The sequence below is a fragment of the Tenrec ecaudatus genome, chromosome 4 (genome assembly GCF_050624435.1).
Source record: "Tenrec ecaudatus isolate mTenEca1 chromosome 4, mTenEca1.hap1, whole genome shotgun sequence".
Lineage (NCBI taxonomy): Eukaryota > Metazoa > Chordata > Mammalia > Afrosoricida > Tenrecidae > Tenrec > Tenrec ecaudatus.
This window is the reverse complement of record NC_134533.1, coordinates 24,311,367-24,334,703: the sequence shown is the minus strand read 5'-3', so window position 1 is coordinate 24,334,703 and position 23,337 is coordinate 24,311,367. Positions and strand designations below refer to the sequence as shown.

The 23,337-nt window shown below is 60.0% G+C and overlaps 1 protein-coding gene across 6 annotated transcripts in view; it reads left to right on the top strand.

Moving 5' to 3' along the window:
• The first annotated feature begins 1,015 nt into the window (after window positions 1-1,015).
• Window positions 1,016-23,337, top strand: part of DGKZ (diacylglycerol kinase zeta) — a 29,445-nt gene continuing 7,123 nt past the window's right edge. Inside the window, exons 1-7 of one of the 6 annotated variants that reach the window (XM_075545805.1) lie at window positions 1,016-1,262; window positions 18,023-18,134; window positions 18,263-18,358; window positions 18,553-18,627; window positions 22,409-22,465; window positions 22,779-22,847; window positions 23,214-23,285. In XM_075545805.1, the coding sequence (XP_075401920.1) occupies window positions 1,102-1,262; window positions 18,023-18,134; window positions 18,263-18,358; window positions 18,553-18,627; window positions 22,409-22,465; window positions 22,779-22,847; window positions 23,214-23,285 (642 nt within the window). In that variant the 5' untranslated portion in view covers window positions 1,016-1,101. Of the gene's footprint in view, window positions 1,263-17,053; window positions 17,861-18,022; window positions 18,135-18,262; window positions 18,359-18,549; window positions 18,628-22,408; window positions 22,466-22,778; window positions 22,848-23,213; window positions 23,286-23,337 lie in introns of those variants that run through there. The other 5 variants (XM_075545803.1, XM_075545804.1, XM_075545802.1 and 2 more) reach the window with 5 other exon arrangements.

The window sequence follows — 23,337 nt, the reverse complement described above, 5'->3', positions numbered from 1 at the left end:
TCAAACCCACTCGGCCCTACTCGGACAAAGAGGCTGTGCGTTCTGGTCCAGATTGACAGCCTGGGAACTCCTTCAGAGGGTCCCCGTGTATCAGAATGGACTGGGCTGCTGTGGGGTTGGTTGGTTAGGAGGTGCGGCTTTTGTCCTGTGTCAATGTACCGTCGAGTGTGTCGGTGGCCTGGAGGCAACTCATGGATGCGGAGGAGAAGATTAGATGCTGTGTTGGGAAGTGGTGTGTGAGGAGCAAGCAGCGGCGGACTCATAGTGAGCCTACAGGCCGTCGTTATGCATTTGGGTGGTGATCAGATCCTCTTTACTGGTGTGGACGGGCACTGGATGACTTTGTTCCTCATAGTGTGAGAGGCTGGGGCAGAAGGTGTTTAAGTTAACAGGTGAGCATGATGGGGTGAGAGGCGTGTGTGTTCTGTGTATTGGGGGGGGGTACACTGAGCTGCACTTGACCCTATGGGTGGGAATTATGAGAGCCGTGGGGATAAGAGTGGAGATTGTGTGCGCTTGCCAGTAGGCAGAGGGTGCATGGGAGACGAGCTATACCGTGGGTGGGGAGGGGAGGGAGGGGAGTGGGGCACAGCCGCCCCCGCGGGTGTACATTTGTAAGGATGAACGTTTGGAACCCGACGGCTAAAGGAGGGGATGGCGGCGGGCGCCCAGGTGCGCGGGGCGCACGTGCAGGTGGGTCCGGCCCTGCGGGACCAGTTGCTGGGCTGGGGAGGCGGAGTCTCGGCGGCCGGCCGGCTCCGAAGCTCCGCCCCCTTGGGTTGCGGCGAGGCCGGCGGCCAGCAGAGGGCGCCGTGGACCCGGCGGCGCCGCACGGCCGAGGGGGCGTGCTCGGCGGCGGGCAGGCAGCGGCCCGGCCAGCTATGCGGGGTCCTGCGGCCGCGGCTGGCGGCACTTCCTGGAGCCGCGGCAGCCGCTTCCCGGGCACCTGGGCGTGGGGCGCGGGGGCGCGCGGCGCGGGGCGGGCGGAGCGAGCGCGCGCCATGGCCGCGGCGGGCGGCGCGGAGCGGGCGTGCTGAGCCCGGCCGCCGGCCCGGCATGGGCGTCTCCCGCAGTCCCGCCGCCGGCCGGGGCTAGGGCCGGATGGAGCCGCGGGACCGCAGCCCCGAGGCCCGGAGCAGCGACTCGGAGTCGGCCTCCGCCTCGTCCAGCGGCTCCGAGCGCGACGCCGGCCCCGAGCCGGACAAGACGCCGCGGCGCCTCAACAAGCGGCGCTTCCCGGGGCTGCGGCTCTTCGGGCACAGGTGAGCGGGGCGGCGGCGGGGCGGGCACCGGCAGAGCCCGCGTCTGCACGGGCACTCTCCGCGGCCACCGGCGGCGCGGACCACCTCGGCACTGACGAACACTGGCGAGCCCGCGTGCAGCAGCGGCCGGGGCCTCTTCGGGACTGGCACCGGCGGCACGGGCTGCCTTGGTGTTGGCACCGCGTCGAGTCACCCCCGACGCCGGGCACCGGCGATACCTGTCACCCCAGTACTGGCAGTTGAGCACGACTCATCCTTAGTACCCAGGTTGGAGCAGCCCCCAGCCCTCCAACAGGAAGACAGACTCACCCTCCCTGCCTGGCCACCCACAGGCGCCTTGGCACTAATGGGACAGGGCCACGGGGTCCCTCCCGGCACCAGTGAGATGGGTTTCGGGTGCCCGATCGCCACTGCCTGGCATCTGGAGGACATGGCCCGGTTGGTACTGCCTCAACCCATGGCCCTCAGGGAGCACTGGCCGCTGATTGAATGGCTCAGCATTTTGAGCCTCTCCTTGAAGTGGGGGTGCTGGGGCCTGTGCTTTGAATTCGTGCTTGGGGGGGTGGTATATCGTAACCTCACCTCTGCCAACAGTTGGCTCCCCACCACCACCTTTCAGTCCTTGCTGCAAAAGGGCTCCTCCTGCAGCACTGCAAATGTCACCATCTTGTGCCCATGACTGGGCTTCGACTAGGGCGCTGGTGAAGAATGGGGGAGGGAGTGGAAAGATTGAGTGCAGGCAGTTCATGTTGTGTGTACCTGTCTCAGCCTCTCCGTGCAGCCCTGGGGTGAGGAGACAGAAGTTGGGACCCTAGGGGCACCTGGCTGACTCCCCCAGTTTTTCCTGGCTTAGAAGTCCAAGGAGTTTTGCAGCCAATCAGCTAAGGACCCCAGGGCCACCTCCACCAGGACTTTGACCCCATGGAGTCTGCACAAGACTGCCTCTAGCTTTTCTTTTTTTTTCCCTCCGTGGCCCAGGCTGTGTGACATTTGCCCCCATCCCTCCCACACATAAACACACTGAGCTTTGCCCTGGTCCTTCCCAGGGCATATTACCCGCCAAGAACATGGGCAGCCGTCTCCTGCTTGGCAGGCCATTGAGCCTGTGGTACTGATCTCTGTACGCCTCACCTGGCCAGGGCTCTGGCATCATCACTCCTGCACTGTGCTCCGGGCACACCCAGGGAGCTGGAGGCCTACACAGAACAGCTACGGGCATGATTGCCATGTCAGAGGGCAGTGGGCTAAGCTTAGTTCTGTCCTGTGTTTCCTCACCCACAGCCCTGCAAGGTTGGAACAGTTTCCACCCAGCTCTGCAGGATGTCGTCGCCTCCTGTGTTCACAGGCTGGGCTGGTTGTGTGTGTGTGTGGGGGGGGGGGGTGCAGGGGTGTTCCCCAGCAGCTTCCTGTCCCTGCCCACAGGGGACCAAGTGCTGGGCTCCTCTGCCCCGAGATCGTGCCCCTGCTGAAGAACACAGGGTGAGCATGTCCCACATGTTTAGAAAGTTAGGAGAAGCAGCCAGAAAAGGAGCAGGCACCCATCCACAAACACTGCCGTGGGCAGAGTAAGAGGTCTGGCTCTGGTTTTGTATATGAGAAAGACACACCACCTCTGAGAGAGAAGTGATATGCCCAGACTCACATTGGGAGTAACTGGCAGACCAACTCACCTTGGTCTGATTGCAAAACTGGCCTCCCTTTCTCTGTGCTAGGCTCCCCAACAGTGTGTCCCAGTGGCCTAGGGAACAGACCAGAGCCTTGGCAAGTCTGACTCATCTAGTCTGGAGTGGGGCCTGGGCAGTTTGTCAAGCTTCCCAGGTGATTCTAATATGTGACCAAGTTTGGGAACCTTGGCATTAGGTCACCCCAGAGATGGCGAGTCATCTGCCAGGATGTCTAAGAAGAAGCATTATAGAATACATTTGGAAGCATGTACGGAGGGTCCCATGTGGTGGCTGGTGCTGGGGACATTTGGAGGAACCCAGGAGAGTGAGGGAGAGGGCAGTGAGAAAGCGCCTCCCTCCCCTAACAGGCTGGGGCTCAGAGAGTCAGGTGCTCACTGGAACCAGGAGGTGGCCAGACGTTGGGGTTGGTGCACCCACTCTAGGCTCTGCCCCCTTTAAGGCTGCTGCCACCTCTGCTTGCTGATGGCCTCAGTGCCTCAGCTGATACCCAGCTTCTATCCCCCCCAACCTCTTTCCCCCATTGTTATTCTTAACCTAATTGTTCCTCTGGGCTGGGATTTGGGGGTCTGGCCACTTGCTCTCCTGGGACAACCTCAGCCTATATATGCTAGTCAGTTGAACCCTCCCTCCACTTCTGACCTTGGGGCTGAGGGGCCTGTTAAGTGAATGGACCAGAAGGGACTATTGGGGCTAAACAGATGGATTAGTGGTGGCTGCTCTAGCCAGCTTGGGGATTCTGCGTTCTGAGCTTGGCTCCACGGGAGAGTTGCAGGCTCGGTTAACAATATCTAATCTGTACCTGGCAAGGGCTGGGGGGTGGCACAGGAACCACAGGTTTGCCATTCAGCAATGGTAGGTCTGGTCTGGTCCAACACTCTCTGGATGACAACCTCCTTGATATAATCTTCTAAGAAGTTTGCCCCTGACAGCCTTCCTGGGCTCCCCACATCTGGCCTCCCATCTGGGGAGCAGCCTGCCATCTTCGTGTCTGTAGTCCCTTGAGGCTGGGATCCTCCCTGCTGCAAGAGTCTTCAGACCCAGGCCCGCCCCGCCCCGCCCCGCCCTGCCCCACCCTACCTGACCCAGGTACCATTAGGCCCCTCACTAAGTAGAAGGAAGAGGAGACTCTGCCCAAATCCCAGGGCATCCTGTTTTTCTCTGCCGGGAGCCAAGGAGGGCGGGACCTGTGCCTTCGGAACCTATAGGCCGATGGGTCCGTCAGTCAGAAGTAGGTGGGAAGTCCAGTCTCCTCCCCTTCCAGGGCCACGGGGAGGTCTCCTCTGGCCTGGCCAAGCAGGTCATACAGCTTGTGGATTAGCTGGTTTTACACCCCGGGGGCATCAGAAATTACCTGGCGCCTCCTCATCCGGACACCAGGAGCCTTGGCCTCCAGAGGCCCTGGGAGCCTGAGTGGCACCTCTGCCTCCCAGAGGGCAGGAAGTGCACCTGTGGAACGGGTTTGAGACAATGGGCCCCATTTAGAGGTGCTGACCCAGTAAGCCCCGTCTGCATGGTCCCCATGTCAGCGGCTCAGGGTCACAGCAGTCCCAGGTGGATTCTGGGTGATACCTTGAATATGGAGGTACGCCTGGAGGCGGGGGTGGGGTAGGGTGGGGAGAGGGGTTGAGCACCCGGAGGTGGTGGCACCACCATGGCATCCGTCTGAGAGCAAAAGGAGCCCTTTGAGACGAGTGTTTCCCCAGGCCTCGGGCTCATTCCGGGCCTCCAGCAAGCGATGTAGAGCCGGAGCGGCCCAGAGGGCAGAGCAGGGCAGGGCAGCGGGCACAAGCCTGAGCCCCCAGGTCCTTGCCTCCAGACTGAGCCGTACATCTGTTCACCTCCCCGTGGGCTGCCCACACAAGGTCATAGCCAGGGAGGCAGGGTGGGATTCTTGCAGCCTTCCCTCCAGGCCACAGGCACACATGCACGCTCACAATGGTAGCCCTGGCTGACAGCTCTGGACTTCAGTCAACTAGCCCTTGGTGGGGGGGGGGGGGCGGCTCCCCTACCAGACCCTGAAAAGATCACATCCCAGCTAGGGAGCTGCTCTGCGCTCTGAGTTGGCATGAGCATGTGTAAGCGGGGGGTCCTCTAAGGCCTGGACAGAGAAAGGACGGAGAAGAGAGCCCAGGGTCTGGGGACACACATGATGCATCTGCCCATCATCCTCCCCATCACTCCTTAGGTTTCTTTTCTTTTTTAAATCATTTTACTGGGGAACCATACCAGTCTTATCACAATCCATACATACATTCAATTATGTGAAGCACATTTGTACATTTGTTGCCATCATCATTCTCAAAACATATCTCTCCACTTAAGCCCTTGGCACTTCTTGGGTTTCTAGAGGCCCCACAGAGGTGTGAGCCTCCACTAGGCAGAGGAGGAGTGGGGGACAGGCTCCGCCCTCAGATTGCCCTGGCTTGGCTCCAAGGAGAAGCTGGGGTCTGTGTCCCTTACACTGCCAAGGGCAAGAGAATGTGGCACGAGAACCTGCCTGTAGTATCGCACCAGGGGCACCAGGGGGCGGCAGCTCCCATCAAGGGAGGGCAGTGCCAAAGGCCTGCTGTGAGTGGCCCCTCAGACGCCTGCTGCAGCGGGGTGGGCTTACCTCGTCCTCAGCTTGGAGCCAATTAGAAGGCAGGCAGGGCAAGAACGTTTGTGGCACCTAGCCCAACCCCACCCCCAAAGCCTGTGTAGGGTCTCAGGTGGCTAGGGGCTATCCAGAACTTGGACCCAGGTCCCGCAACACCTGGGGCCATGTGAATCCGCTGTCATGACAGGACCTCTCAAAGCTTCCCTCCTTCCTGGGCCTCTGGTCTGAGACCTGTCCTCCCATCTCCAGTCACCTCTCTTCTTCCCTTGTACCCCCTCGGGCCGCTGCCACGGTCCTGTAAGTCAGCATGCAGGGAACAGCTCCCCCTTCACTGGTTGAGACTCAGGGCCCCTCTGGGTCAGGCTGAACTGTTCCTTCTTGTTTCCCTGAGCTGTGTTCCTTGTGTAGGACCCCCTTTAGCCATGAGGTGTCTCCCAGAACCCCCCCCCACACACACACACATACACTTCTCAGCACAGGGCCTGGCAGGCACTCAGGTCACAGCACAGAGGTGGGGAAGGGTACCCCTCGGATGCCCCTGCGGAGCTCCCCTGCTGCCTCTGTGCTCTTTGCCCTTGGCTGTGAACCTAGGGAGGTCGCTGAGGGTGAGAACAGGCTATGTGGTCCAGCTGGAGGCTGAGCAGATCCCAGAGCCCCCTCCCCCATACTCACCTGCTTCCAGGTGAGTGAGGCTCGAGCTTCTTTTTCTCTGGCAATTACCAATTTCCAGAAGCTTCTAAAGCCAGAAGCTTCATGTAATCCCCACAGCAACCACCTAGCTATGATTGTCCCCATGTACAGATGAAGAAAGCCAGGCTCAGAGAGGCCAAGTCCAGGTCCAGGACCACACAGCCCACTCAAACCTAAGCATCTGTCAAGAACCCTTCTCAGCAGTCTTCTCTTCACCCCCATCCCCTGACCGGGAGAGCCTACAGATGGTCTGGAATGTGATATTGTGGCTGGTTTAGTTAAAGGTCTCGCCCCATGTCGGAGTGGAGGGAGGTGGTCTGCCTCTGAACCCCAAGGGAGAATGGCTCCCAGGATTCCTAGCTCCTGGTGGAGCCAGGCTGGGCTGAGTAAGACCCTGGGCTAAGAGGCTGCGTTGTTAATAGATTGGCAGGTGGCTGGCTTCTTGGCTGGCTCTGGAGCAGGGGCAGACCTGTGACCTTATATCTTGCTTGAAAGGTACAGAGAGCAGAAGGTCCTAGGCACGTATTCAAAGGAGCCTCTGAGATCACCCAGGGGTCAGTGGGTGGCCCTGGAGAAGTCCTTAGCAGGAGAACTGTGGGCCTCTTTTGTCCCCAGGCCTGCTGATGAGAGGGACAGAGGGCAGCCCTAGCCCTCCCCTCCCAGAATGCGCCTCCCCTACTCCAAGCCGTGCGCCTGTCCCTCTGCCAGCGATCTCAGCACAAGCCAAAATAGCTGTCTCAGAGCCGGACGCCCACGCCCCAGCATCTCTCGGGTTAACAGCTTGCCCGTCTCTCCGCCCCCCTTCCCCAGCCTGCTGACATTTACAGAGGCGGGGGCGGTTGTGAAAGGGGGCAGGCTGGTTCCTGCTCCCCAGCCCACTTGCCTCCCCCCTCCTGTACAACCTGCTGCCCACCTCTGGAAGGCCCTCATGTCTGCTGATATATATAGAAGGGACTTACTCAGGGTCTGTGCCAGCAGGACCCCAGTAAGCTGCTCTGGAGGGGGGTCTAGGGGCAGGTGGGGGTGGGGGCAGGGAACTCTTTGGTTAAAGTACACAGAATGATGTAACACCACCACCACCAACCGCATGGATTCAAATCCAGCTTCTCGTGACCTTATGGGACAGTGGTGGACCACCCCGGGTCCCAGGCGGCTGCAGGAACAGACCTGCACACCTCTTCCCCCAGCCTCGGGGAGGGGCTGCTGGCTGAGGGTCCCTGACCGCACCCCTCACAGCAGTGTGCTGAACCACCGCGCCACCAGGGTGCCTTTCGCCACCCCTGCGCTTGGTCAGCTCTTAGCAGTGCGTGTGCTTGAGATAAAGGCCCCTGTGTCTCCCGCGGGGGGGTGGGGGGGGTAGAGGAAACCACAGCCTGATTTGGCTGTTTGCTGCTCTCACGCCTGTCTGAGAACGTCCTCTCTGTAGGAGTGCATACTGGGGCCTGGGGCCGAGTGCCATTGGGTTGCAGCAGTAGGCCCAGCATCTCCTGAGCTTGGACCCGAGCGAGCTCAGGCTCCTCCATCCCTTCTGAACACTCGCAGAGTACTCCTGCTCCCAGCTCAGACACCCCGCTCACCCAGCCCCATGCTCAGCTGCCGCCCCTCAGTGTGTTCCTGCACCAGGTTCCTTGTGCCTGCCCTCCCCTACCCCCCCTAGGGTGGGGTCGTGGGGATATGGATGTGCATCTTTAGCTTGGGTTCCTGTGGCCCAGTGGCCCAGCCAAACACTGAGCCTGCTTCCCAGGCATCTGGGGTTAGAGGAGCCTGGGAACCCAGCCTTCTCTTTCAAGCCTCTGACCCCTCAGGGGGCAGCTGAGGTGGGCATCGGTGCCCTTTGCCAGAGCAGCACATCAGGGCTCAGACAGGTTAAGAGGACAGAGAGCAAACCCCTTTGGGCCCTTGAGTCCAGACCCTGTGGCTTCTCTGAGCCATTTTAAGCATAGTTCTTGCTTCAGAGACGGGGGCTATGTGTGTGTCAGGTCCTGGGGGTAGGGCTGACCGGAGGAAACACTGGTCGGCAGGTTCAGAGGGGGTTACCTTCTGAAGGAAGGAGGCTGGGCTGTGCAGGGGCAATGATGCTGCAGCGGCAGATGGGGAGCGGGGCCTGCTGAGACACAGGAGACCAGGAGCACAGTTGGTCACCAGAGAAGAGGGACTGGGGGCGCCAGCAGGGGCTCCATAACAAAGCTCCCCAGACGTATCAGCCTTCCACTGAGGTTCGGTTTCGGCCTCAGACCCGGAGCTGGCTGGGTACTAGCAGGAGGGCCCTGCAAGCCAGCCCCAAGGCCCAGTCTGAACTGTTCATTTTCCCTCCCTTCACGTTAGACTCCAGCAGGCACTTCCAGACCCTTGGGGTGCAATTAGGAGCAACACACAGCCCCAGGGGCTCACGGTCTGATGGGGGAGATGGACATGTTAGCCTGTGTGAGCCCATGCGCTGATGTCCCAGAATAACAACAGGCCTGGGCGTGGGACAGTGGGCCTCCCAGGAGAGGGGAGAACTTCCGGGCAGGAGCACTGTCTGAGCCAAGTCTTGCAGGACAAGGGGGAAGAAGGGGATGCTCACTAAGGGGGGTGGGGCGGGAAACACAGCCAGGTGCTAGGGAGCAGAGCTGTCAGCAGCCGCCCCCAAGCCGAGAGTCCAGGCCTGAGTCAAGGGTCTGAGTCCTAGTTCTGCTGCTGTTAGCCAAATCACCGCCGGCAAGTTCTTTTTTTTGTTTACATTTTATTAGGGACTCATACAACTCTTATCACCATACATACATATACATACATCAATTGTATAAAGCATATCCATACATTCCCTGCCCCAATCATTCTCAAGGCATTTGCTCTCCACCCAAGCCCCTTGCATCAGGTCCTCTTTTTTTTTTCCCTCCCTCCCCTTTCCCCCCTCCCTCATGTGCCCCTGGTAATTTATACATCGTTATTTTGTCATATCTTGCCCTATCCGGAGTCTCCCTTCCCCCCCTCTCTGCTGTCCCTCTCCCAGGGAAGAGGTCACATGTGGATCCTTGTAATCAGTTCCCCCTTTCCAACCCACTCACCCTCCATTCTCCCAGCATCGTCCCTTACACCCTTGGTCCTGAAGATATCATCCACCCTGGATTCCCTGTACCTCCAGCCCTCATATGTACCAGTGTACAGCCTCTGTCCTATCCAGCCCTGCAAGGTAGAATTCGGATCATGGTAGTTGGGGGGAGGAAGCATCCAGGATCTGGGGGAAAGCTGTGTTCTTCATCGGTACTACCTCATACCCTAATTAACCCATCTCCTCTCCTAAACCCCTCTATGAGGGGATCTCCATTGGCTGACACTTGGGCCTTGGGTCTCCACTCTGCACTTCCCCCTTCATTTAATATGGTATATATATACATATATACATTAACACATATATACACATACATACACACACTTATCTTTTTTTTGCATGATGCCTTATACCTGGTCCCTTGGCACCTCGTGATCGCACTGGCCGGTGTGCTTCTTCCATGTGGGCTTTTTTGCTTCTGAGCTAGATGGCCACTTGTTCACCTTCAAGCCTTTAAGACCCCAGACACTATCTCTTTTGATAGCCGGGCACCATCAGCTTTCTTCACCACATTTGCTTATGCACCCATTTGTCTTCAGCGATCCTATCATGGAGGTGTGCAGTCAATGATAGGATTTTTTGTTCTTTGATGCCTGGTAACTGATCCCTTTGGGACTACTCGATCACACCGGCTGGTGTGTTCTTCCATGTGGACTTTGTTCCTTCTGAGCTAGATGGCCGCTTGTTTACCTTCAAGCCTTTAAGACCCCAGTCACTATCTCTTTTGATAGCCAGGCACCATCAGCTTTCTTCACCACATTTACTTGTTCACCCACTTTGGCTCCAGCCGTTGTGTCGGGAGAGTGAGCATCATAGAGTTCCAATGTAAAAAAAGAAGGTATTCATGCATTGAGGGGCCGGCAAGTTCTTGAAGGCCATTGTGCCTCAGTTTGCTCATCTGTGGACTAGGGACAATGGCACCGCTGTGAACTTTTACGAGGAGCAAGTGAGTTCATGTTGGTGAAGCCCTTAGAATGGGGCCTGCACGTCAAATGCAATGTAAAGATGGCAGACGGGCAGGGGAGGCATCTGGGAGGGCCCGGTGTTGGCTCAGCCAAGCATGGAGCCAGGAGGGCGAGTGGGCCGTCTAGAATGAATTCTGGGGACAGTGGTGGCTGGGAGTAGAGGCTCTGCAGGAATGACTCAAGTCATTCCCTCGACAGAGCTTTATCGAGGGCCCGAGAAAGAGGGAAGGCGGGGGGAGCATTCTGTTCAGGAGCTAAGACTTAGGCCCTCTCTGTCCTGGCAAGCCCCCTAGGGAGGCCCTGGTGAGCACAGAGGGGACTGGGACATTCGGCCCAGGAAGGGCCTCCAGCAGTCTGTCGCTCTGGGGCAGAGAGGAAGAACTCGGCTAAGCACAAAAGCTGTTGCCTTTGTGCCCAACAAGGAGAAGTGGCCAGGCCAGCCTGGGCCTTGTGGTCAGCCCTGGGCTGCGGGTCTCCAGGCTGAGGACGCCCTTCGCTTCCCTCCGACTCTGCCCTGCCCCCACAGAATTCCCAGTGGTTCACACTTCTGAACCTGCCAGCCCTGCTCCCCAAGGGGTGTGCAGGCTCCAAAGGACCATGTGGCTACAGAGCTAAATGGGGATGGGGGCTGAAGATACCTGCAGGAGCAAAGCGAGGCTTTCTTGGCTGGGGCATCTGTGAGCAGGTGGGATTTGGGCCCTGGGTGTGGTGTGAAGCCAGCCTTCTGAGCCCACCGCACTCATGGGCAGGGACCTGGCCAGGTTGGGGGTCAGACCGACTGGCCTGCTCAGAACCAAGGCTTTATGCGAGCAGAGCAGGCTGAGCTGGTGTCCACTGCTTCAGCCACATTGGTCGTGATGGGGGTGTGGACCTCACTCGGAACCTTTGTCCTGGGGGAGGACTCTAGGGCCCCCTGGGGGTGGATGCAGTGAGGTACCCTCTCTCAAGGGTACCCTTAGGCGATGGATCTATGCCTTTGTCACCACCTTGGGGGGCTGTGGGCACGAGAGCCAGGGTGGGCACAGTGCTAAAACCTGAAGCCTCACATGACACAGTAGGTAGGCGCCCTCGCAGTCTTCGCTCTAGGTGCTCCCCCAGAAAGCGCAGGGAGGACTGCCCTTTGCAAGACCACACATGGCCCCAGGGTCTGCACGCCTGTCCTCGCGGTCTCTAGCCAGAGCACCCAGGCCGTCCTTGTGTTTGTTCCCATGGAGCCCCGTTCTTGGGTGGGACGAATCACCCCACACCTGTGTCCATACCCGTGTCACCACATATACCTGTGACAAAAGCTTGTGCCAGAATGTGGCTCTTGGGGACCTTGTAGTCGCCGCCCCCTTCTGGAGCCTGCCAACCCCCTCCCAGCTTGCATGCCTTCCTGGTAAGGAGGGCAAGAGGGAAGCGGTGAGGTCTGGGGCATTGCAGAGTGACGCGTGCGGACACCTAACATGTCCACTCAGGACCCCAACATCAACAGTACAGAATCCACAATGCAGGACGGGCCAGTCAGAGTTCACTGATGCCCCTTCAGATTCCACACTGCCGCTGCTCTTTCAGAAACCACTGTTCTGGCGTGAGGAGCTCCTGCAAAGGCCACAAGTCTGTGCGTCCATTTCCAACTTACCGGCAGACGAGGCCAAGTTTTCCCTTATGTACCCCGACCAGAGCAACAGGGACCCGAGAGTCCAGCCGGCCCGAGAAGCCCAGCACAGAAGAGATGGCAGAAATGCAGAGCGATGTCCCCCTGCTCACTTGTTTCTCTTCTCTAAGAAAATGTAGTGTGTTTTCCATAAACGTCCATTAGTGAGGTGGTCTGTAAGGTTAACCAGTTGATCACAGTTTCAAATGAGTTAATAAATGTATTAAAACGGTTTCCAATTTTAATGTCTAATAAAACAGAGGGTCAGCGGAGAGGAAGAAGACCTTCTGCGAGGTGGGTAGGCACCAGGGGCAATAGCAAAGGAAGGATGAGGCCGGCACTGGGCCAGGCAGTGCCATGTGGTTCTGTTGACCATGGGGTTGCCCCGGGTCCGAACCACCTCGATGGCACCCACCGGCAACAAACCCGGTCAAGCTGTGAGTCACATAGACCGAACCTCTGCAGGGTCTTGCCGGTGCTTTTGAAGACCGTGGACAAGGAGTGACTGCTTTAGGGTCTGGAGCGGAGGCCGGTTGGGAGGTGCCACTCTCGTCCCTGGGGGGCCATGGTGGGAGTGGGAGCTGGAGGGTGGCGGTCTTTACCTTGTCAGGAGCCCGGGCAGCATGGAAAGGCCCCCTTGGTGGGGCTGATGACCCAAGGTCCCAGCTCAGCCACCCCGGAGCCTAGGCAGGCCCAGGCCATGCCTCCATGCCAGAGTGAGTGTGTTTGTGGAGAGGGACCTGGGAAGTTGTGAAATGCCCCACTGATAAGTCTCCCTGTGCTTGTCCCTGCTGAGCCCTCACTCTCACTCTGCTGGCTCTGCTGTCTTCGCCGCCGCCGCAGGAGCCTATGCAGAGGGTGTGAGGGTGGCAGGTGGCACTGGCTGGGCTGGAATGGGGCCCAGGTGGAGGGGAGGCTCTGAGGACTTTGGGAATGGAGCCCGCCCTCCAGCTGCCGCGGGCTGCAGGGCCCAGAGCGGCCGCTGGGAGAGGAAGTGCACTTACCAATAGGGTTATTTTCATAACGGCTCTCAGGCTGGGGGAGGCGGGGGAGGGGGCAGAGGCAGCCACTGCTGCCGCAGCAGTGAGCAGCTCTCCAAACTAGGACTTGCTCCGCCACCGGAGGCCCGCAGCCCCAGCCAGCGGGGGAGCGGAGCGGCTGGCTCACCCCAGGACCACTACCCAACCCACTGGGCCGCCTCCTGCCTGCCACCCTGCCTTCCAGACCAGGTCAAAAGGGGCTCCCCCTTTCTTCCTCCCTGCCAGCATTCCCCTCTGCTTTCTCTGTCTGCTGGGGTGGGCCCTAGGCAGGGTCAGCCCAGGAACTGTCGGCCTCAGAGGAGGGTCTCTCTGTGCCAGACTGCTGAAGCTGATGGAGAAGGGAAGGGAAAGGTCAGGGGGCAGGTCAGGCTCCTGCCCCCAAGCCAGGATGCCAGGGAGGTGGTAGTGAGGGCTCTGATGGGTCTGGCCACTGCCCTCTTCCCCTGCCTGTGCCTGACCATGGCTCTTTGTGGCTTCTGTGTCCCCTAGCCTGGCCTGGGATGGGCAGGCCTCCCTTCCCATGGGACCTGAGCCTATGGGAGCCAAGAAACCCAAGGCAGCCTCGGGCCAGCAGCGCCCTGAGAAGGGAGCTCTGAACCCTGCGGCAGGGCTGCTGGGAGGGGCCAGCACATACCAGCCCCCCTTCACTGAGCAGAGGGGCGGCGGCACCCTGCCCATAGCATGTGGTAGAAGCCTGGATTCTGGAAGAATCTGTGGCCCAGGCCTAGGACTGGGGGTGGTGGGCCTTCCGTGCAGCTCGGAGCAGACACTAAGTGTCACTGCCTGCCAGCCTTGTTCCTCATGCAGTGGCTGAAGGCCACTCAGGTTCTCCTGCTTCCTGTTCATGTGGGTTCCCTGCTGTGGGCAGAGACAGTCCTGGGAGAGAGCACCCTCCTCACGCACCACTGCCTATGACCAGTGACGGGCCCTGCAAAGCCCTCAGCCCCTCAGAACCTCCCTCCCACCGGCCCTTGGCCTATTCGCCGTGGCCCCATTTTCCAGATGAGAACGCTGAGGCTCAGAAAGGCCTGCTGATCAGCCCATGGCAGTGGCATGGTGAATGGCAGGTGCAGGATTCCAAAGACACCGGGCTTTTCCCCTTAAGGCTCATGAGGGGGTGAGGATGCTCTGGTCCTGTGCTCTCTGGCCAGTTGCTGACCAAGCTAGGGTACTCGGGCCCTCTCGGCTGCTCTCTATCAGGGCATGTGACCACACACCACTGTCCTGTGTCCTCCCCAGCCCCCCCCCCAGCCAGCTGCACATGCTTTGGGGTCCTTGAGCCCCCCTCCAACCTATCCACTCAGGTCTCCCCAGGCTCCCCACTAGCAGACCAAGGAGCAGCCATTTTGCAGGCCACTAGTGTCGGAGCCTATGGGCTTCCCTCAGTGACCTTTCTCTGTGCTGTGTGGCTTCTTGATAGTGGCAGAGTGCATGAGGTGGCAGGAGGCTGTGCTCAGAGCTGGGGAACGGCCAAGAGAGGCCCAAGGCCAGGCAGGCTGTGTGACCAGACCCACGAGGAGCCTCGGCAGAGATAGGAAGTCAGGAGTCAGGCAGTTACTAACCAGGGGACAGAAGTTTCTTTGGAGACTACTAGAGGAGCAGGAAGCCTAGGGGAAAGGGGCTGGGGCATGGGGGACACTACCGGCGAGAGAGCTGGTCAGTCATGGTCTTATCAGCCAGTCCCACATCCTCCCCAGTCTGACAAGGAAGCTGACCTGTGTGTGGACCACTTGCACATGACCACATGACTGGGCCTGCCTGGCCTCGCCTTGCCCGCCTTGCCCTCCATGGCCGTCGCTGCACCTTGGGCACTGGAGGCCCTGGACAGATTCGGACTCAGGCACCTGTAACTGCTGGTGCCATGAATGCCCGCTTCTGCCAGCCACCTCACCAGTGTGGGCTTGGGCAACAGGCAGGCCCAGCCCTCCCCACTGCCACCCACGCAGCACCGGCAACCCCTCCCCCCCACTGACTGTGGCCTTTGTTTGCTGGGTGACACTAGCATCAGGTGGTGTGTCCGGGTGACTAATCTCTTCCGGGCCAGGCAGCTGTCACAGGGCAGCCTGACCAGACAGGCGGGGAAAGCTGACACCCAGGGGCACACTGGCTGGCCAGCTAGCACCCTGGCAGCTGTGGGCAAGTGGGCCTTCTGGCTCCTCCCCGAAAGCTGAGCGGACCCCCGGGCAGGCCTGACCCCAGCAGAGCCAGGCAGAGGACCTTAGGCAGCCTTAGTTTCATCGTGTCATGGAGCTCCTGAGCCTACCTACCTCACTGAGCGAGCGTGACAGGGACTGGGGGAGGTGACGAGTGCTCTGTCTGGGACCTGTTGCAGTCGGGGCTCCAGAGGACAGTGGGTCTCAGTATGGCCCCTTCCCACCAGGTTGCCCCGAAGGGGCAGGCTTCGGCCTCAGTTAGCTGCACACTGACATCCCGCTGTGGAGTTTGGAGGCAGTTGACCTCTCCTGCCTCAGTTTCCTCATTAGGAGTGTGATGCGATACAGCCCTTGTCCCTCAGAGCTCAGCGTCCTGCCCTCCTCTGTTGTTTGCAGGGACTGGGAAGTTTAACCAGCAGGTCCAAGACAGCCTGCACTGGTCACTGACGACAGGGGCCAGGCCCCTAGGTCCAGTCCACCTCTGCTTCACCTCCCCTGACACTTCCAGGGCTCAGAGACAAAGGCCAGGTGGCTTCAGGTGCTGGCACCATTGAGCTGACCTGACAACACCGGGTCAGTAGGTCCAAGAGCTGCTGGGACACTCAGGCTCAGCGGCAAAGCAAGATCATGAGGAAGAGGAGGACACGTGGGCCGAGCCTGACCCCAAGTGTGCTGAGTCAACTCCGGCTCCCAGCTGCCCTATGTAACAGGATAGACCTGTCCCAGAGGCTTCTCTTTCTCCCAAGGAGCAGCTGGGAGATGCAGGCTGCCAATCTTTCCAGCGCTTAACCCACGGTGCCACCAGGGCTTCTCCCGTCAAATTCAATCCACTGACACCCTATAGGGCAGAGGGGAACGGTTCCCATGGGTTCTCAAGTCTGTAAATCAACCTCATCTTTCTTCTGAGATGCAGCCAATGGTTTCAAACTACTGACCTGGTGGCCAGCAGCCCAATGTATAACCCGCTATGCCACCAGGCGCCCCCCAAGGAAGTTCGCTTCACCTTAATCTCCCCTCCTGTCCGCCCTTTGTCCAGGGCAGCCACCCTCCCCTCTAGCTCTGTCCAGGCCCTCACAGGCAGAGGTATTTCTCCTGTTCACCCCCTGCACTCTGCCGCACTCTGCAACTCTGACCTCCCCGTGGCTGCCAGGAGCTACTGCTCCCCTGCCCAAGGGAAGCGGCCTCTGGAGGCATTGCCACCCTACGCAGACCAGGCCCTGGTCCCAACCCACGAGGCCTGGGCAGGAGCGAAGGGTGGCAGTCCATCAGCTGGGGAGACCAGTGGGCCTGCCTCGTGGCCAAGTGGGAGAGCCAGGGAGCCAGAGCCTGTGCAGGTCGAGCTGGGAGGCTTCCGACCCCAGCCAAGCTTTTCATCGGATCCCGTACGCTGACTCTACCTTGGACCCTGTATAGCATCCCCTGAGTGCAGACTAGGGTGGCCCCTTCTTATGGTCATTCCCTCATGCTCTGGGAGCCCTATTTCCTCCGTCAGACTCTAGACCCTCTCCATTTCCCAGGGCTGCACTCAGCCTGCACCACCCCACCCCAACTGGGTTTGAGAGAGTCGGTCGCCCTGGGACTGCGCACCTTCCCTCAGATTGTACTCTCCTGGCTTGGTCTGCATTGTCCCTGAAGGACAACCTGCCCCATATCAGTGACAAAGCAGAGCCCTCACAGGAAGGGACAACTTGCCCCCAGACTCCAGGCAGTCTGGAACCCGGCCTCCACCTACCAGCCCTGCTTCTCCATCAGCTTCTGCAAGGGAGTTGAGGGCTCATCAACCCAGGGCTTTGTGGGTTGTGATACCTGGGCAAGGATGTCCCTCCTCTCTAGTTCCTGGCAGAGCCTAGAAACCCCGCCTGTAAGTGCGCTTCTAAAACCGCGAAGCCTGGACTCCATCCCCTGACAAATCCCAGGACCATTGAACGCCGCCCCCTCTTTCTCCCAGAGAGTGGGCTGTGATGGCTTCTGGGTGCGGGGTGACTGGCCTGGCCACGCACCTGATGCTCCCTCGGTCTCTGCCCAACAGCCTCCGCCCGCCCCCGCCATGGAGACCTTCTTTAGGAGACACTTCCAGCGCAAAGCGCCGGGCCGCGTGGGGCTGCCCACGGGCAAGGCGCAGCGCCGCTCCCCCGTCGGCCAGGCGTCGTCCTCGCTGGCCCAGCGGCGCCGCTCCAGCGCCCAGCTGCACGGCTGCCTCCTGGGCTGCGGCCTAGGGACCCAGGGCATCCCCCGCAGGCGCTCCAGCACCGCGCCCCCCACCTGCAACCCCCGCTTCACCGTGGGCAAGGCTCCTGCCCCCCAGTCCGCCGCGCTCGGGGCCCTTCTGCTGGCCAGGCTTGCGGGCATGGAGGAGGAGGGACCCCAGACAGAGGCCTCGGCCGCCGGGGCATCGAGTGCCCAGCCAGGCATCAAGACCCCAGGGTCAACCCCACACCTGGGCGCCCAGCCACTGCTGCGGGTGCCCCATTACCTGCGCCGCCGGCACCACGCCGCCTCACACCTGCTCCCAGCTGAATCGGTCTACGACCGCGCCACCTGGGGTCTGCAGGGCCGCTATCGGCGCCTCAGCCAGCAGCGGCCCTCGGGCCAGCACCCTGGCCCCGGGAGCCGAAGAGCCTCGGGCGCCGTGGCTGTGGCTGGCCCCCTGCTGCCCACCCGCGTGCGCCCGCTGTCCCGCAGGCGCCAAGTAGCCCTGCGGCGCAAGTCGGCCGGACCCCAGGCCTGGAGCGCCCTGCTTGCGTAGGTATAGCCACGGCCAGCAAGGCGCGGGTGCGGCCCAGCCCGGGAGCCACGCACCTCGGAGGAGGGGTCCTTGAGAGCCCGCCCGAGGTGGGGGCTGAGCCGAGACCCCAGGCGGCGAGCGCCCCGCCGGCTCGGCCTCAGCTGTGCCCCCCTCCGCAGGAAAGCGGTCTCCAAGTCGGGCCTGCAGCACCTGGCCCCGCCCCCGCCCGCGCCGGGCGCCCTGTGCGGCAGCGAGGCGGAGCGGCAGATCCGCAGCACCGTGGACTGGAGCGTGAGTGGCGGGGGGCCGCGCCGGAGCCTAGCCCGCGGCTGGGTGGTGACTGCGGGGCCGAGGGAGCCAAGGGGAGCTGCTGGCTGTGGGGGCGGGTCTACACTGAACGCGCGCCTGCCATGGTCTAGGAATCAGCCGCGTATGGGGAGCACATCTGGTTTGACACCAACGTGTCCGGGGACTTCTGCTACGTCGGGGAGCAGTATTGTGTCGCCAAGATGCTGGTGAGTGAGCGCCCTGCGGGTGCTGCCCCCTGGCTGGGGGGCCGGGTCTCGCCGCCCCTGGGGGAGGGCGGCAGCCTCTGGCCGAGGGTGGCCAGGGCGGTGAGCCGGGTGGGAAGGTTCTGGTGCACAGGGGTGGCTCTGCAGGGGCGGAGTCTCCAGGAGTCTCGGGGGTCGCACTTTCTTCCTCGCAGCAGAAGTCGGTGTCCAGGAGGAAGTGTGCAGCCTGCAAGATCGTGGTGCACACGCCCTGCATTGAGCAGCTGGAGAAGGTGAGTGGCGGCCCTGCAGGGACCTCTCTGCACCAGCTTCTCACTCGTGCATACCCGCTGGGGGGCCCAGGGACCCCACCCCCACGTATTAGCTATGAGACTCGGGCTTGCTGCACCTTAGGGGACTCACCTGCTGAGTTCCCTCCCTTGGTTGGTTCCTGTGAAACAGGTGCACAGCATGCCCAGAGTGCTCCCCAGGTGTTGGCTGCTGGCTTGATTTCATAACAGCTTTATCGAGCTACCTGATAAGTCACCCACTGGAAGTGGGCAGTTCAGTGGCCTTTAGGGGATTCGCAGAGCAGTGCGGTCATTGCTATATTAGAACATCTCCTTGACCCCCTCCCCCAAAGCAACAACCACAATGCCTTCTCCTTAGCCCTCACGCCCCGCTCACTCCCAGTCCCTCCCGCGGACAGCCTTTCGTTGCTCCAGTGGGGCCTGTCCCAAACACACGACTGCAGGTCTGCCCTCGGGGTTCATCCTGGTGGCTCGCAGCATCTCTCTCTGGTCAATGGGATTCTCTTGGGTGGCCACCATGAGCATTTGGGATGTTGCCATTTGGGACCTAATTCTGAACACTGCTGTGAGCGTTTTCATACAGGTTCTCGTGTGAACATGGTTTCCATTTTCCTGGGCACACGTAAGGCAAGGAGTGGCACTTCGGGGTCACATGTTTGCTCCATGATTAGCGTTCTGAGGGGCATTTCTACACTGCTGTTTTGGCTGCCAGAATGTTTTCCAAAGGCCACGCTGTGAGCCCATTCACCCCAGCAACGCAGGAGGGTTCCTGGGTCCCCACACCCTCACCAACACGTGTTGTCATCTGTCTGTTTCCATCCCGACCTCCCTGATGGGTGTGGCGGGGTGTCTGACGGTGGTTTTATTTGCAGCTGTCTGGTGGGTAATGGCGGTGAGCACCGTTCTGTGTTCTCACTGGTCATTTCTGGGTCTCTGAGCAACCGTCTCCTCAAATCCCCTTGCCACAGTGAAAACTGGGCTGTCTCGTTACAGACTTGTGTTCTTTCTTTCTCCTGGATACCAGTTTCTTCACAAGTACATATTTTGAAGAGAAGGGGAAAAAAAACTATCTTGCGGGTTGTCTTTTCACTTTAACTTGCCCTTTAAAGCCCAGGTGGCATCGTGGGTTTTTGTGTTGGGCTGCTAACTGCAAGGTCAGCAGTTCAAACCCACCGACCACTCTTCAGGAGAAAGATGAAGCTGACGGCTCCCGTAAAGATGTACAGCCTTAGAAACCCAAAGGGGCAGTTCTGCTCTGTCCTTCGGGGCCACGAGGAGTCGAAATCGACCTGAGGGCAGCAGTTCTGTGTGTTTTTACGCTCAAGAGTGTTTGACTTTGAGGAAGTCCTGTGGATCTATTCTGTTGCCATCGTTGCTGATACAGCTGGTATCCTAAGGACCCACCCACGCTGCCTCCACTGATTTTCACCTGAACTTCAGCTGTAGGGAAAGCAGCAGGGCGAGGCTCTGGGAGAGGCTGGCAGCAGGAAGACTTCGTCTGTGCTGCCTCTTGAAAGAGGAGCGTACTGTCGTGGGTCAGAGTGATCCCACCTGGGAGCAGTGCTGCAGGACAGGAGAACTGCCCCTGTCACCTTCAGGGGAGGGGATCGGCGGGGCATTGCATCTGTGGAGTAACTGGTGGGGTCAACAGCTGACCTTGTTAGCCGCTGTGTTGGGCAGGGTTTCTAGAGAAAGGAAACCAGGACCCTTATGATTATATAAGGTTTAGACAGCGAGAAGGAGCATAACAGCTAATTACTCCACACAGCAGTACAGAGGGCTCAGTTCAACTCACTTTCATGGATCAGTTACTGTACTGGAAGTCCTTCAACTCACATGGGCCAGGTACAAGGTCATGGAAGCAGACAGCAGAGTTTTCTCTTGGTCAGACAGCAGAGGGTGGGTGGGGGTGGGAAGCAGGCCCTGATGGGAGGTTGAACTCAAGGATGGCAACGGGATCCACCAACCTCAAACTCATGCAATGTACGCACCTGCAGCATGGAGAAGCAGGTCTCAAAGGAGCCTCAAGCTCTAGCAACAAGATCCAAGGCTTGGCTTGGCCCACAGGTAGTGTAGCTCACAGGTTGAGGCAGAGAACCAGCCAAAGCAGGAGCACGCTGGTCCGATCACCAGAGAGCAAGAGAGATATGGGATGCCACTAGTCTTCATTTGTCTCGGTCCCCCTCCAATCAAACTGCAACCTCCAATCAAACTCCGTGCCCAGGTTCCTAGTGGCCTAGTTGGCACAACATACCTACCTGTAACTATCACAGCGGTTGAGTGCTGACCCACTGCCCCCACCAAACCTACTACCAGCAAGTTGATTCTGACTCGTAGCAACACGGCAGGACAAAGTAGAACTGCTCCTGGGAGTGCCTGAGACTGTCAACCCTTAGGAGCTTATGGACGCCAACAACCTCATCTTTAGTGGCTAGTGGGTTTGAACCGAGGACCTTGTAGTTGACAGCCCAACAGTTCTGGGCTCCTCAAAGAGGGCTCTGAGTAGCTCTGCTGTGCTGTCTGGTGGTGTAGGAGCCTGCCTCGCCCTCTCCACCTGAACGTGGTGCCAGAGGCCAGGACCTTGGCCGCGTACTGCTCGACCCCAGAGCCTGGCACTGGGTCTGGCCCAGAGTGTGCCTCTCCAACTAGGAGGGGGCTTCACCAGGTTGGTGGGAAAATGGGATGGAAAGATAACAGAATCTTTCCAGGTGCCCCGTGGTGTTTCCCGGAGGGAAGAATGGTTAGTGGACGGATGGTGGCCAGGGCTCCAGTCTGTTGGCGTCCACATTAATGCTTTCAAGAGGCCCGAGTGGCTGAGCATTTAGAGCTCTGCAGTGGCCAGGACGGTCTCAGGCAGCCCCGAAGTCCACGCTCTACCCAGTGCGCATCCTGTCAGGATCACTCCCCACAGAACTTCCCAAGGCATGCCGGAGGCAGGGTGCTGCCTGACGCCGTGCTTTGAGAGGGCAGCTTGGCCAGTGGGAAGTCCCGGGGTTGTGGGAGGGACATCGTCCATCTGGCCTCTCCAGGCTGCAGATACCCAGGTCAGCGCACGGCGTGTCCATCAGTCTGGGTGTGAGCAAGGCTGCAGGGGACCCCTGCATGTGTGGAGTAGAGCCCTCCTGGGGGGTTTCCCGGCTGGGATCTTTTGGAAGCAGATTGCCTGGCCTCACTTCTCAGTGGCCTCTGGGAGAGTTTGAGCTGCCAGCTCTTCAGTTGGTAGAGTCGGTAGTCCAGTACCTAGCCATCTGAGGCCCTAAGGCTAAAGCAAGGAGCAAAAGCAGAAATCAAACTCGCGTCCATGGAGTCAATCCCGACTCACTTCAGTCCTCTCAAATGGTAGGACTGCCCCCTGTGCATTCCCGAGACTAAATCTTCACAGGAGTAGAAAGCTTCATCTTTCTCCCATGGGGCGGCTGGTGGTTTTGAACTGCTGACCTTGCGGTTGGCAGCCCAACAAGTAGCCTGCTACACCAGAGAGGTGAGATACAGCCCAGATACCCATTATCACCCTGAGGTGAACCTCAAACCTGCTGCTACGGACTAGCGACAGGCCGCGGGGGCCAGGAGTGCAAGTGGGTTGGCAGGTTGAGGAAAGCCCCCGCCCCTGGAACACTGGACAGAATACTGTGGGGGCTGAGGAAGGAGGGCACGTCCCGAGGGCTCCCAGGCTGGACGGGCACACCCCACTCTGCGAGGGTGGCCGTCTGGCTGACCCCAGAACTCGGCCTGACTTTCTGGTGGACGCTGCCGTGTTTCACAGATCAACTTCCGCTGTAAGCCGTCCTTCCGGGAATCTGGCTCCAGGAATGTTCGAGAGGTAAGGGTCTTCATGTGGGCCTCCTGTAGTGACTCGCCAGCGGGGGCCACTCCCTCCTGCTACCCAAGACCCCAAGACTTGCAGAGGCCTCACAGAGGGGCTGGCTGGCTATAGAAGGAGAGGACACACCCACCCACCCACCACCACCACCACAACCACACCCTCTGGGGAAAGCCCATCCCTGTCGGAGTGCCTGCTCCCCTCCTAGCCATGGAGAAAAATCCCTGGGTGTCTCCCCTCCTGTTGACTAGTGAGGGTGGTGGGCCCGGCTCAGCTTGTCACTCCTTGGGTGACAGTCCCCCTTCCTCCACAGCCCACCTTCGTGCGACACCACTGGGTGCACCGGCGGCGGCAGGACGGCAAGTGTCGGCACTGTGGGAAGGTGAGATGTGAGGCGCTGCCCCCTGGAGGCCACCCTACACCCAGCGGGTGTTTTGTGGTTGGCTGGGTACTTGGGGCAATGTGGCTGGCTCCCCCAGGAGCCTGGGCTCTGGAAGGTGTGGGGTCTGGTTGCCCTTTTCCCTTCCTCAGCACCCAGCATGGGGCCTGGCCCTGCCTGGGCCCTTGTTAAACGGGGAGTCCCCCGAGCCAGGGCAGAAGGGCAAAAGCCCCCGGAATTGTCAATTCAAGAGTATATAGGTGGGAGCCTGACCAGCTCTGGGGGCTGGAGGCCGGGCCTCTGCGTTAGACCACTGCTGTCCAGACCACCCCTGACCCAGCCCCTCTGGTTCCCTCCCGCCCCCCTCAGGGCTTCCAGCAGAAGTTCACCTTCCACAGCAAGGAGATCGTGGCCATCAGCTGTTCTTGGTGCAAGCAAGCGGTGAGCCGGCAGGCCCGCCCCTGCCCTCTGGCTGTGCTGGGCCGGGGGAGCC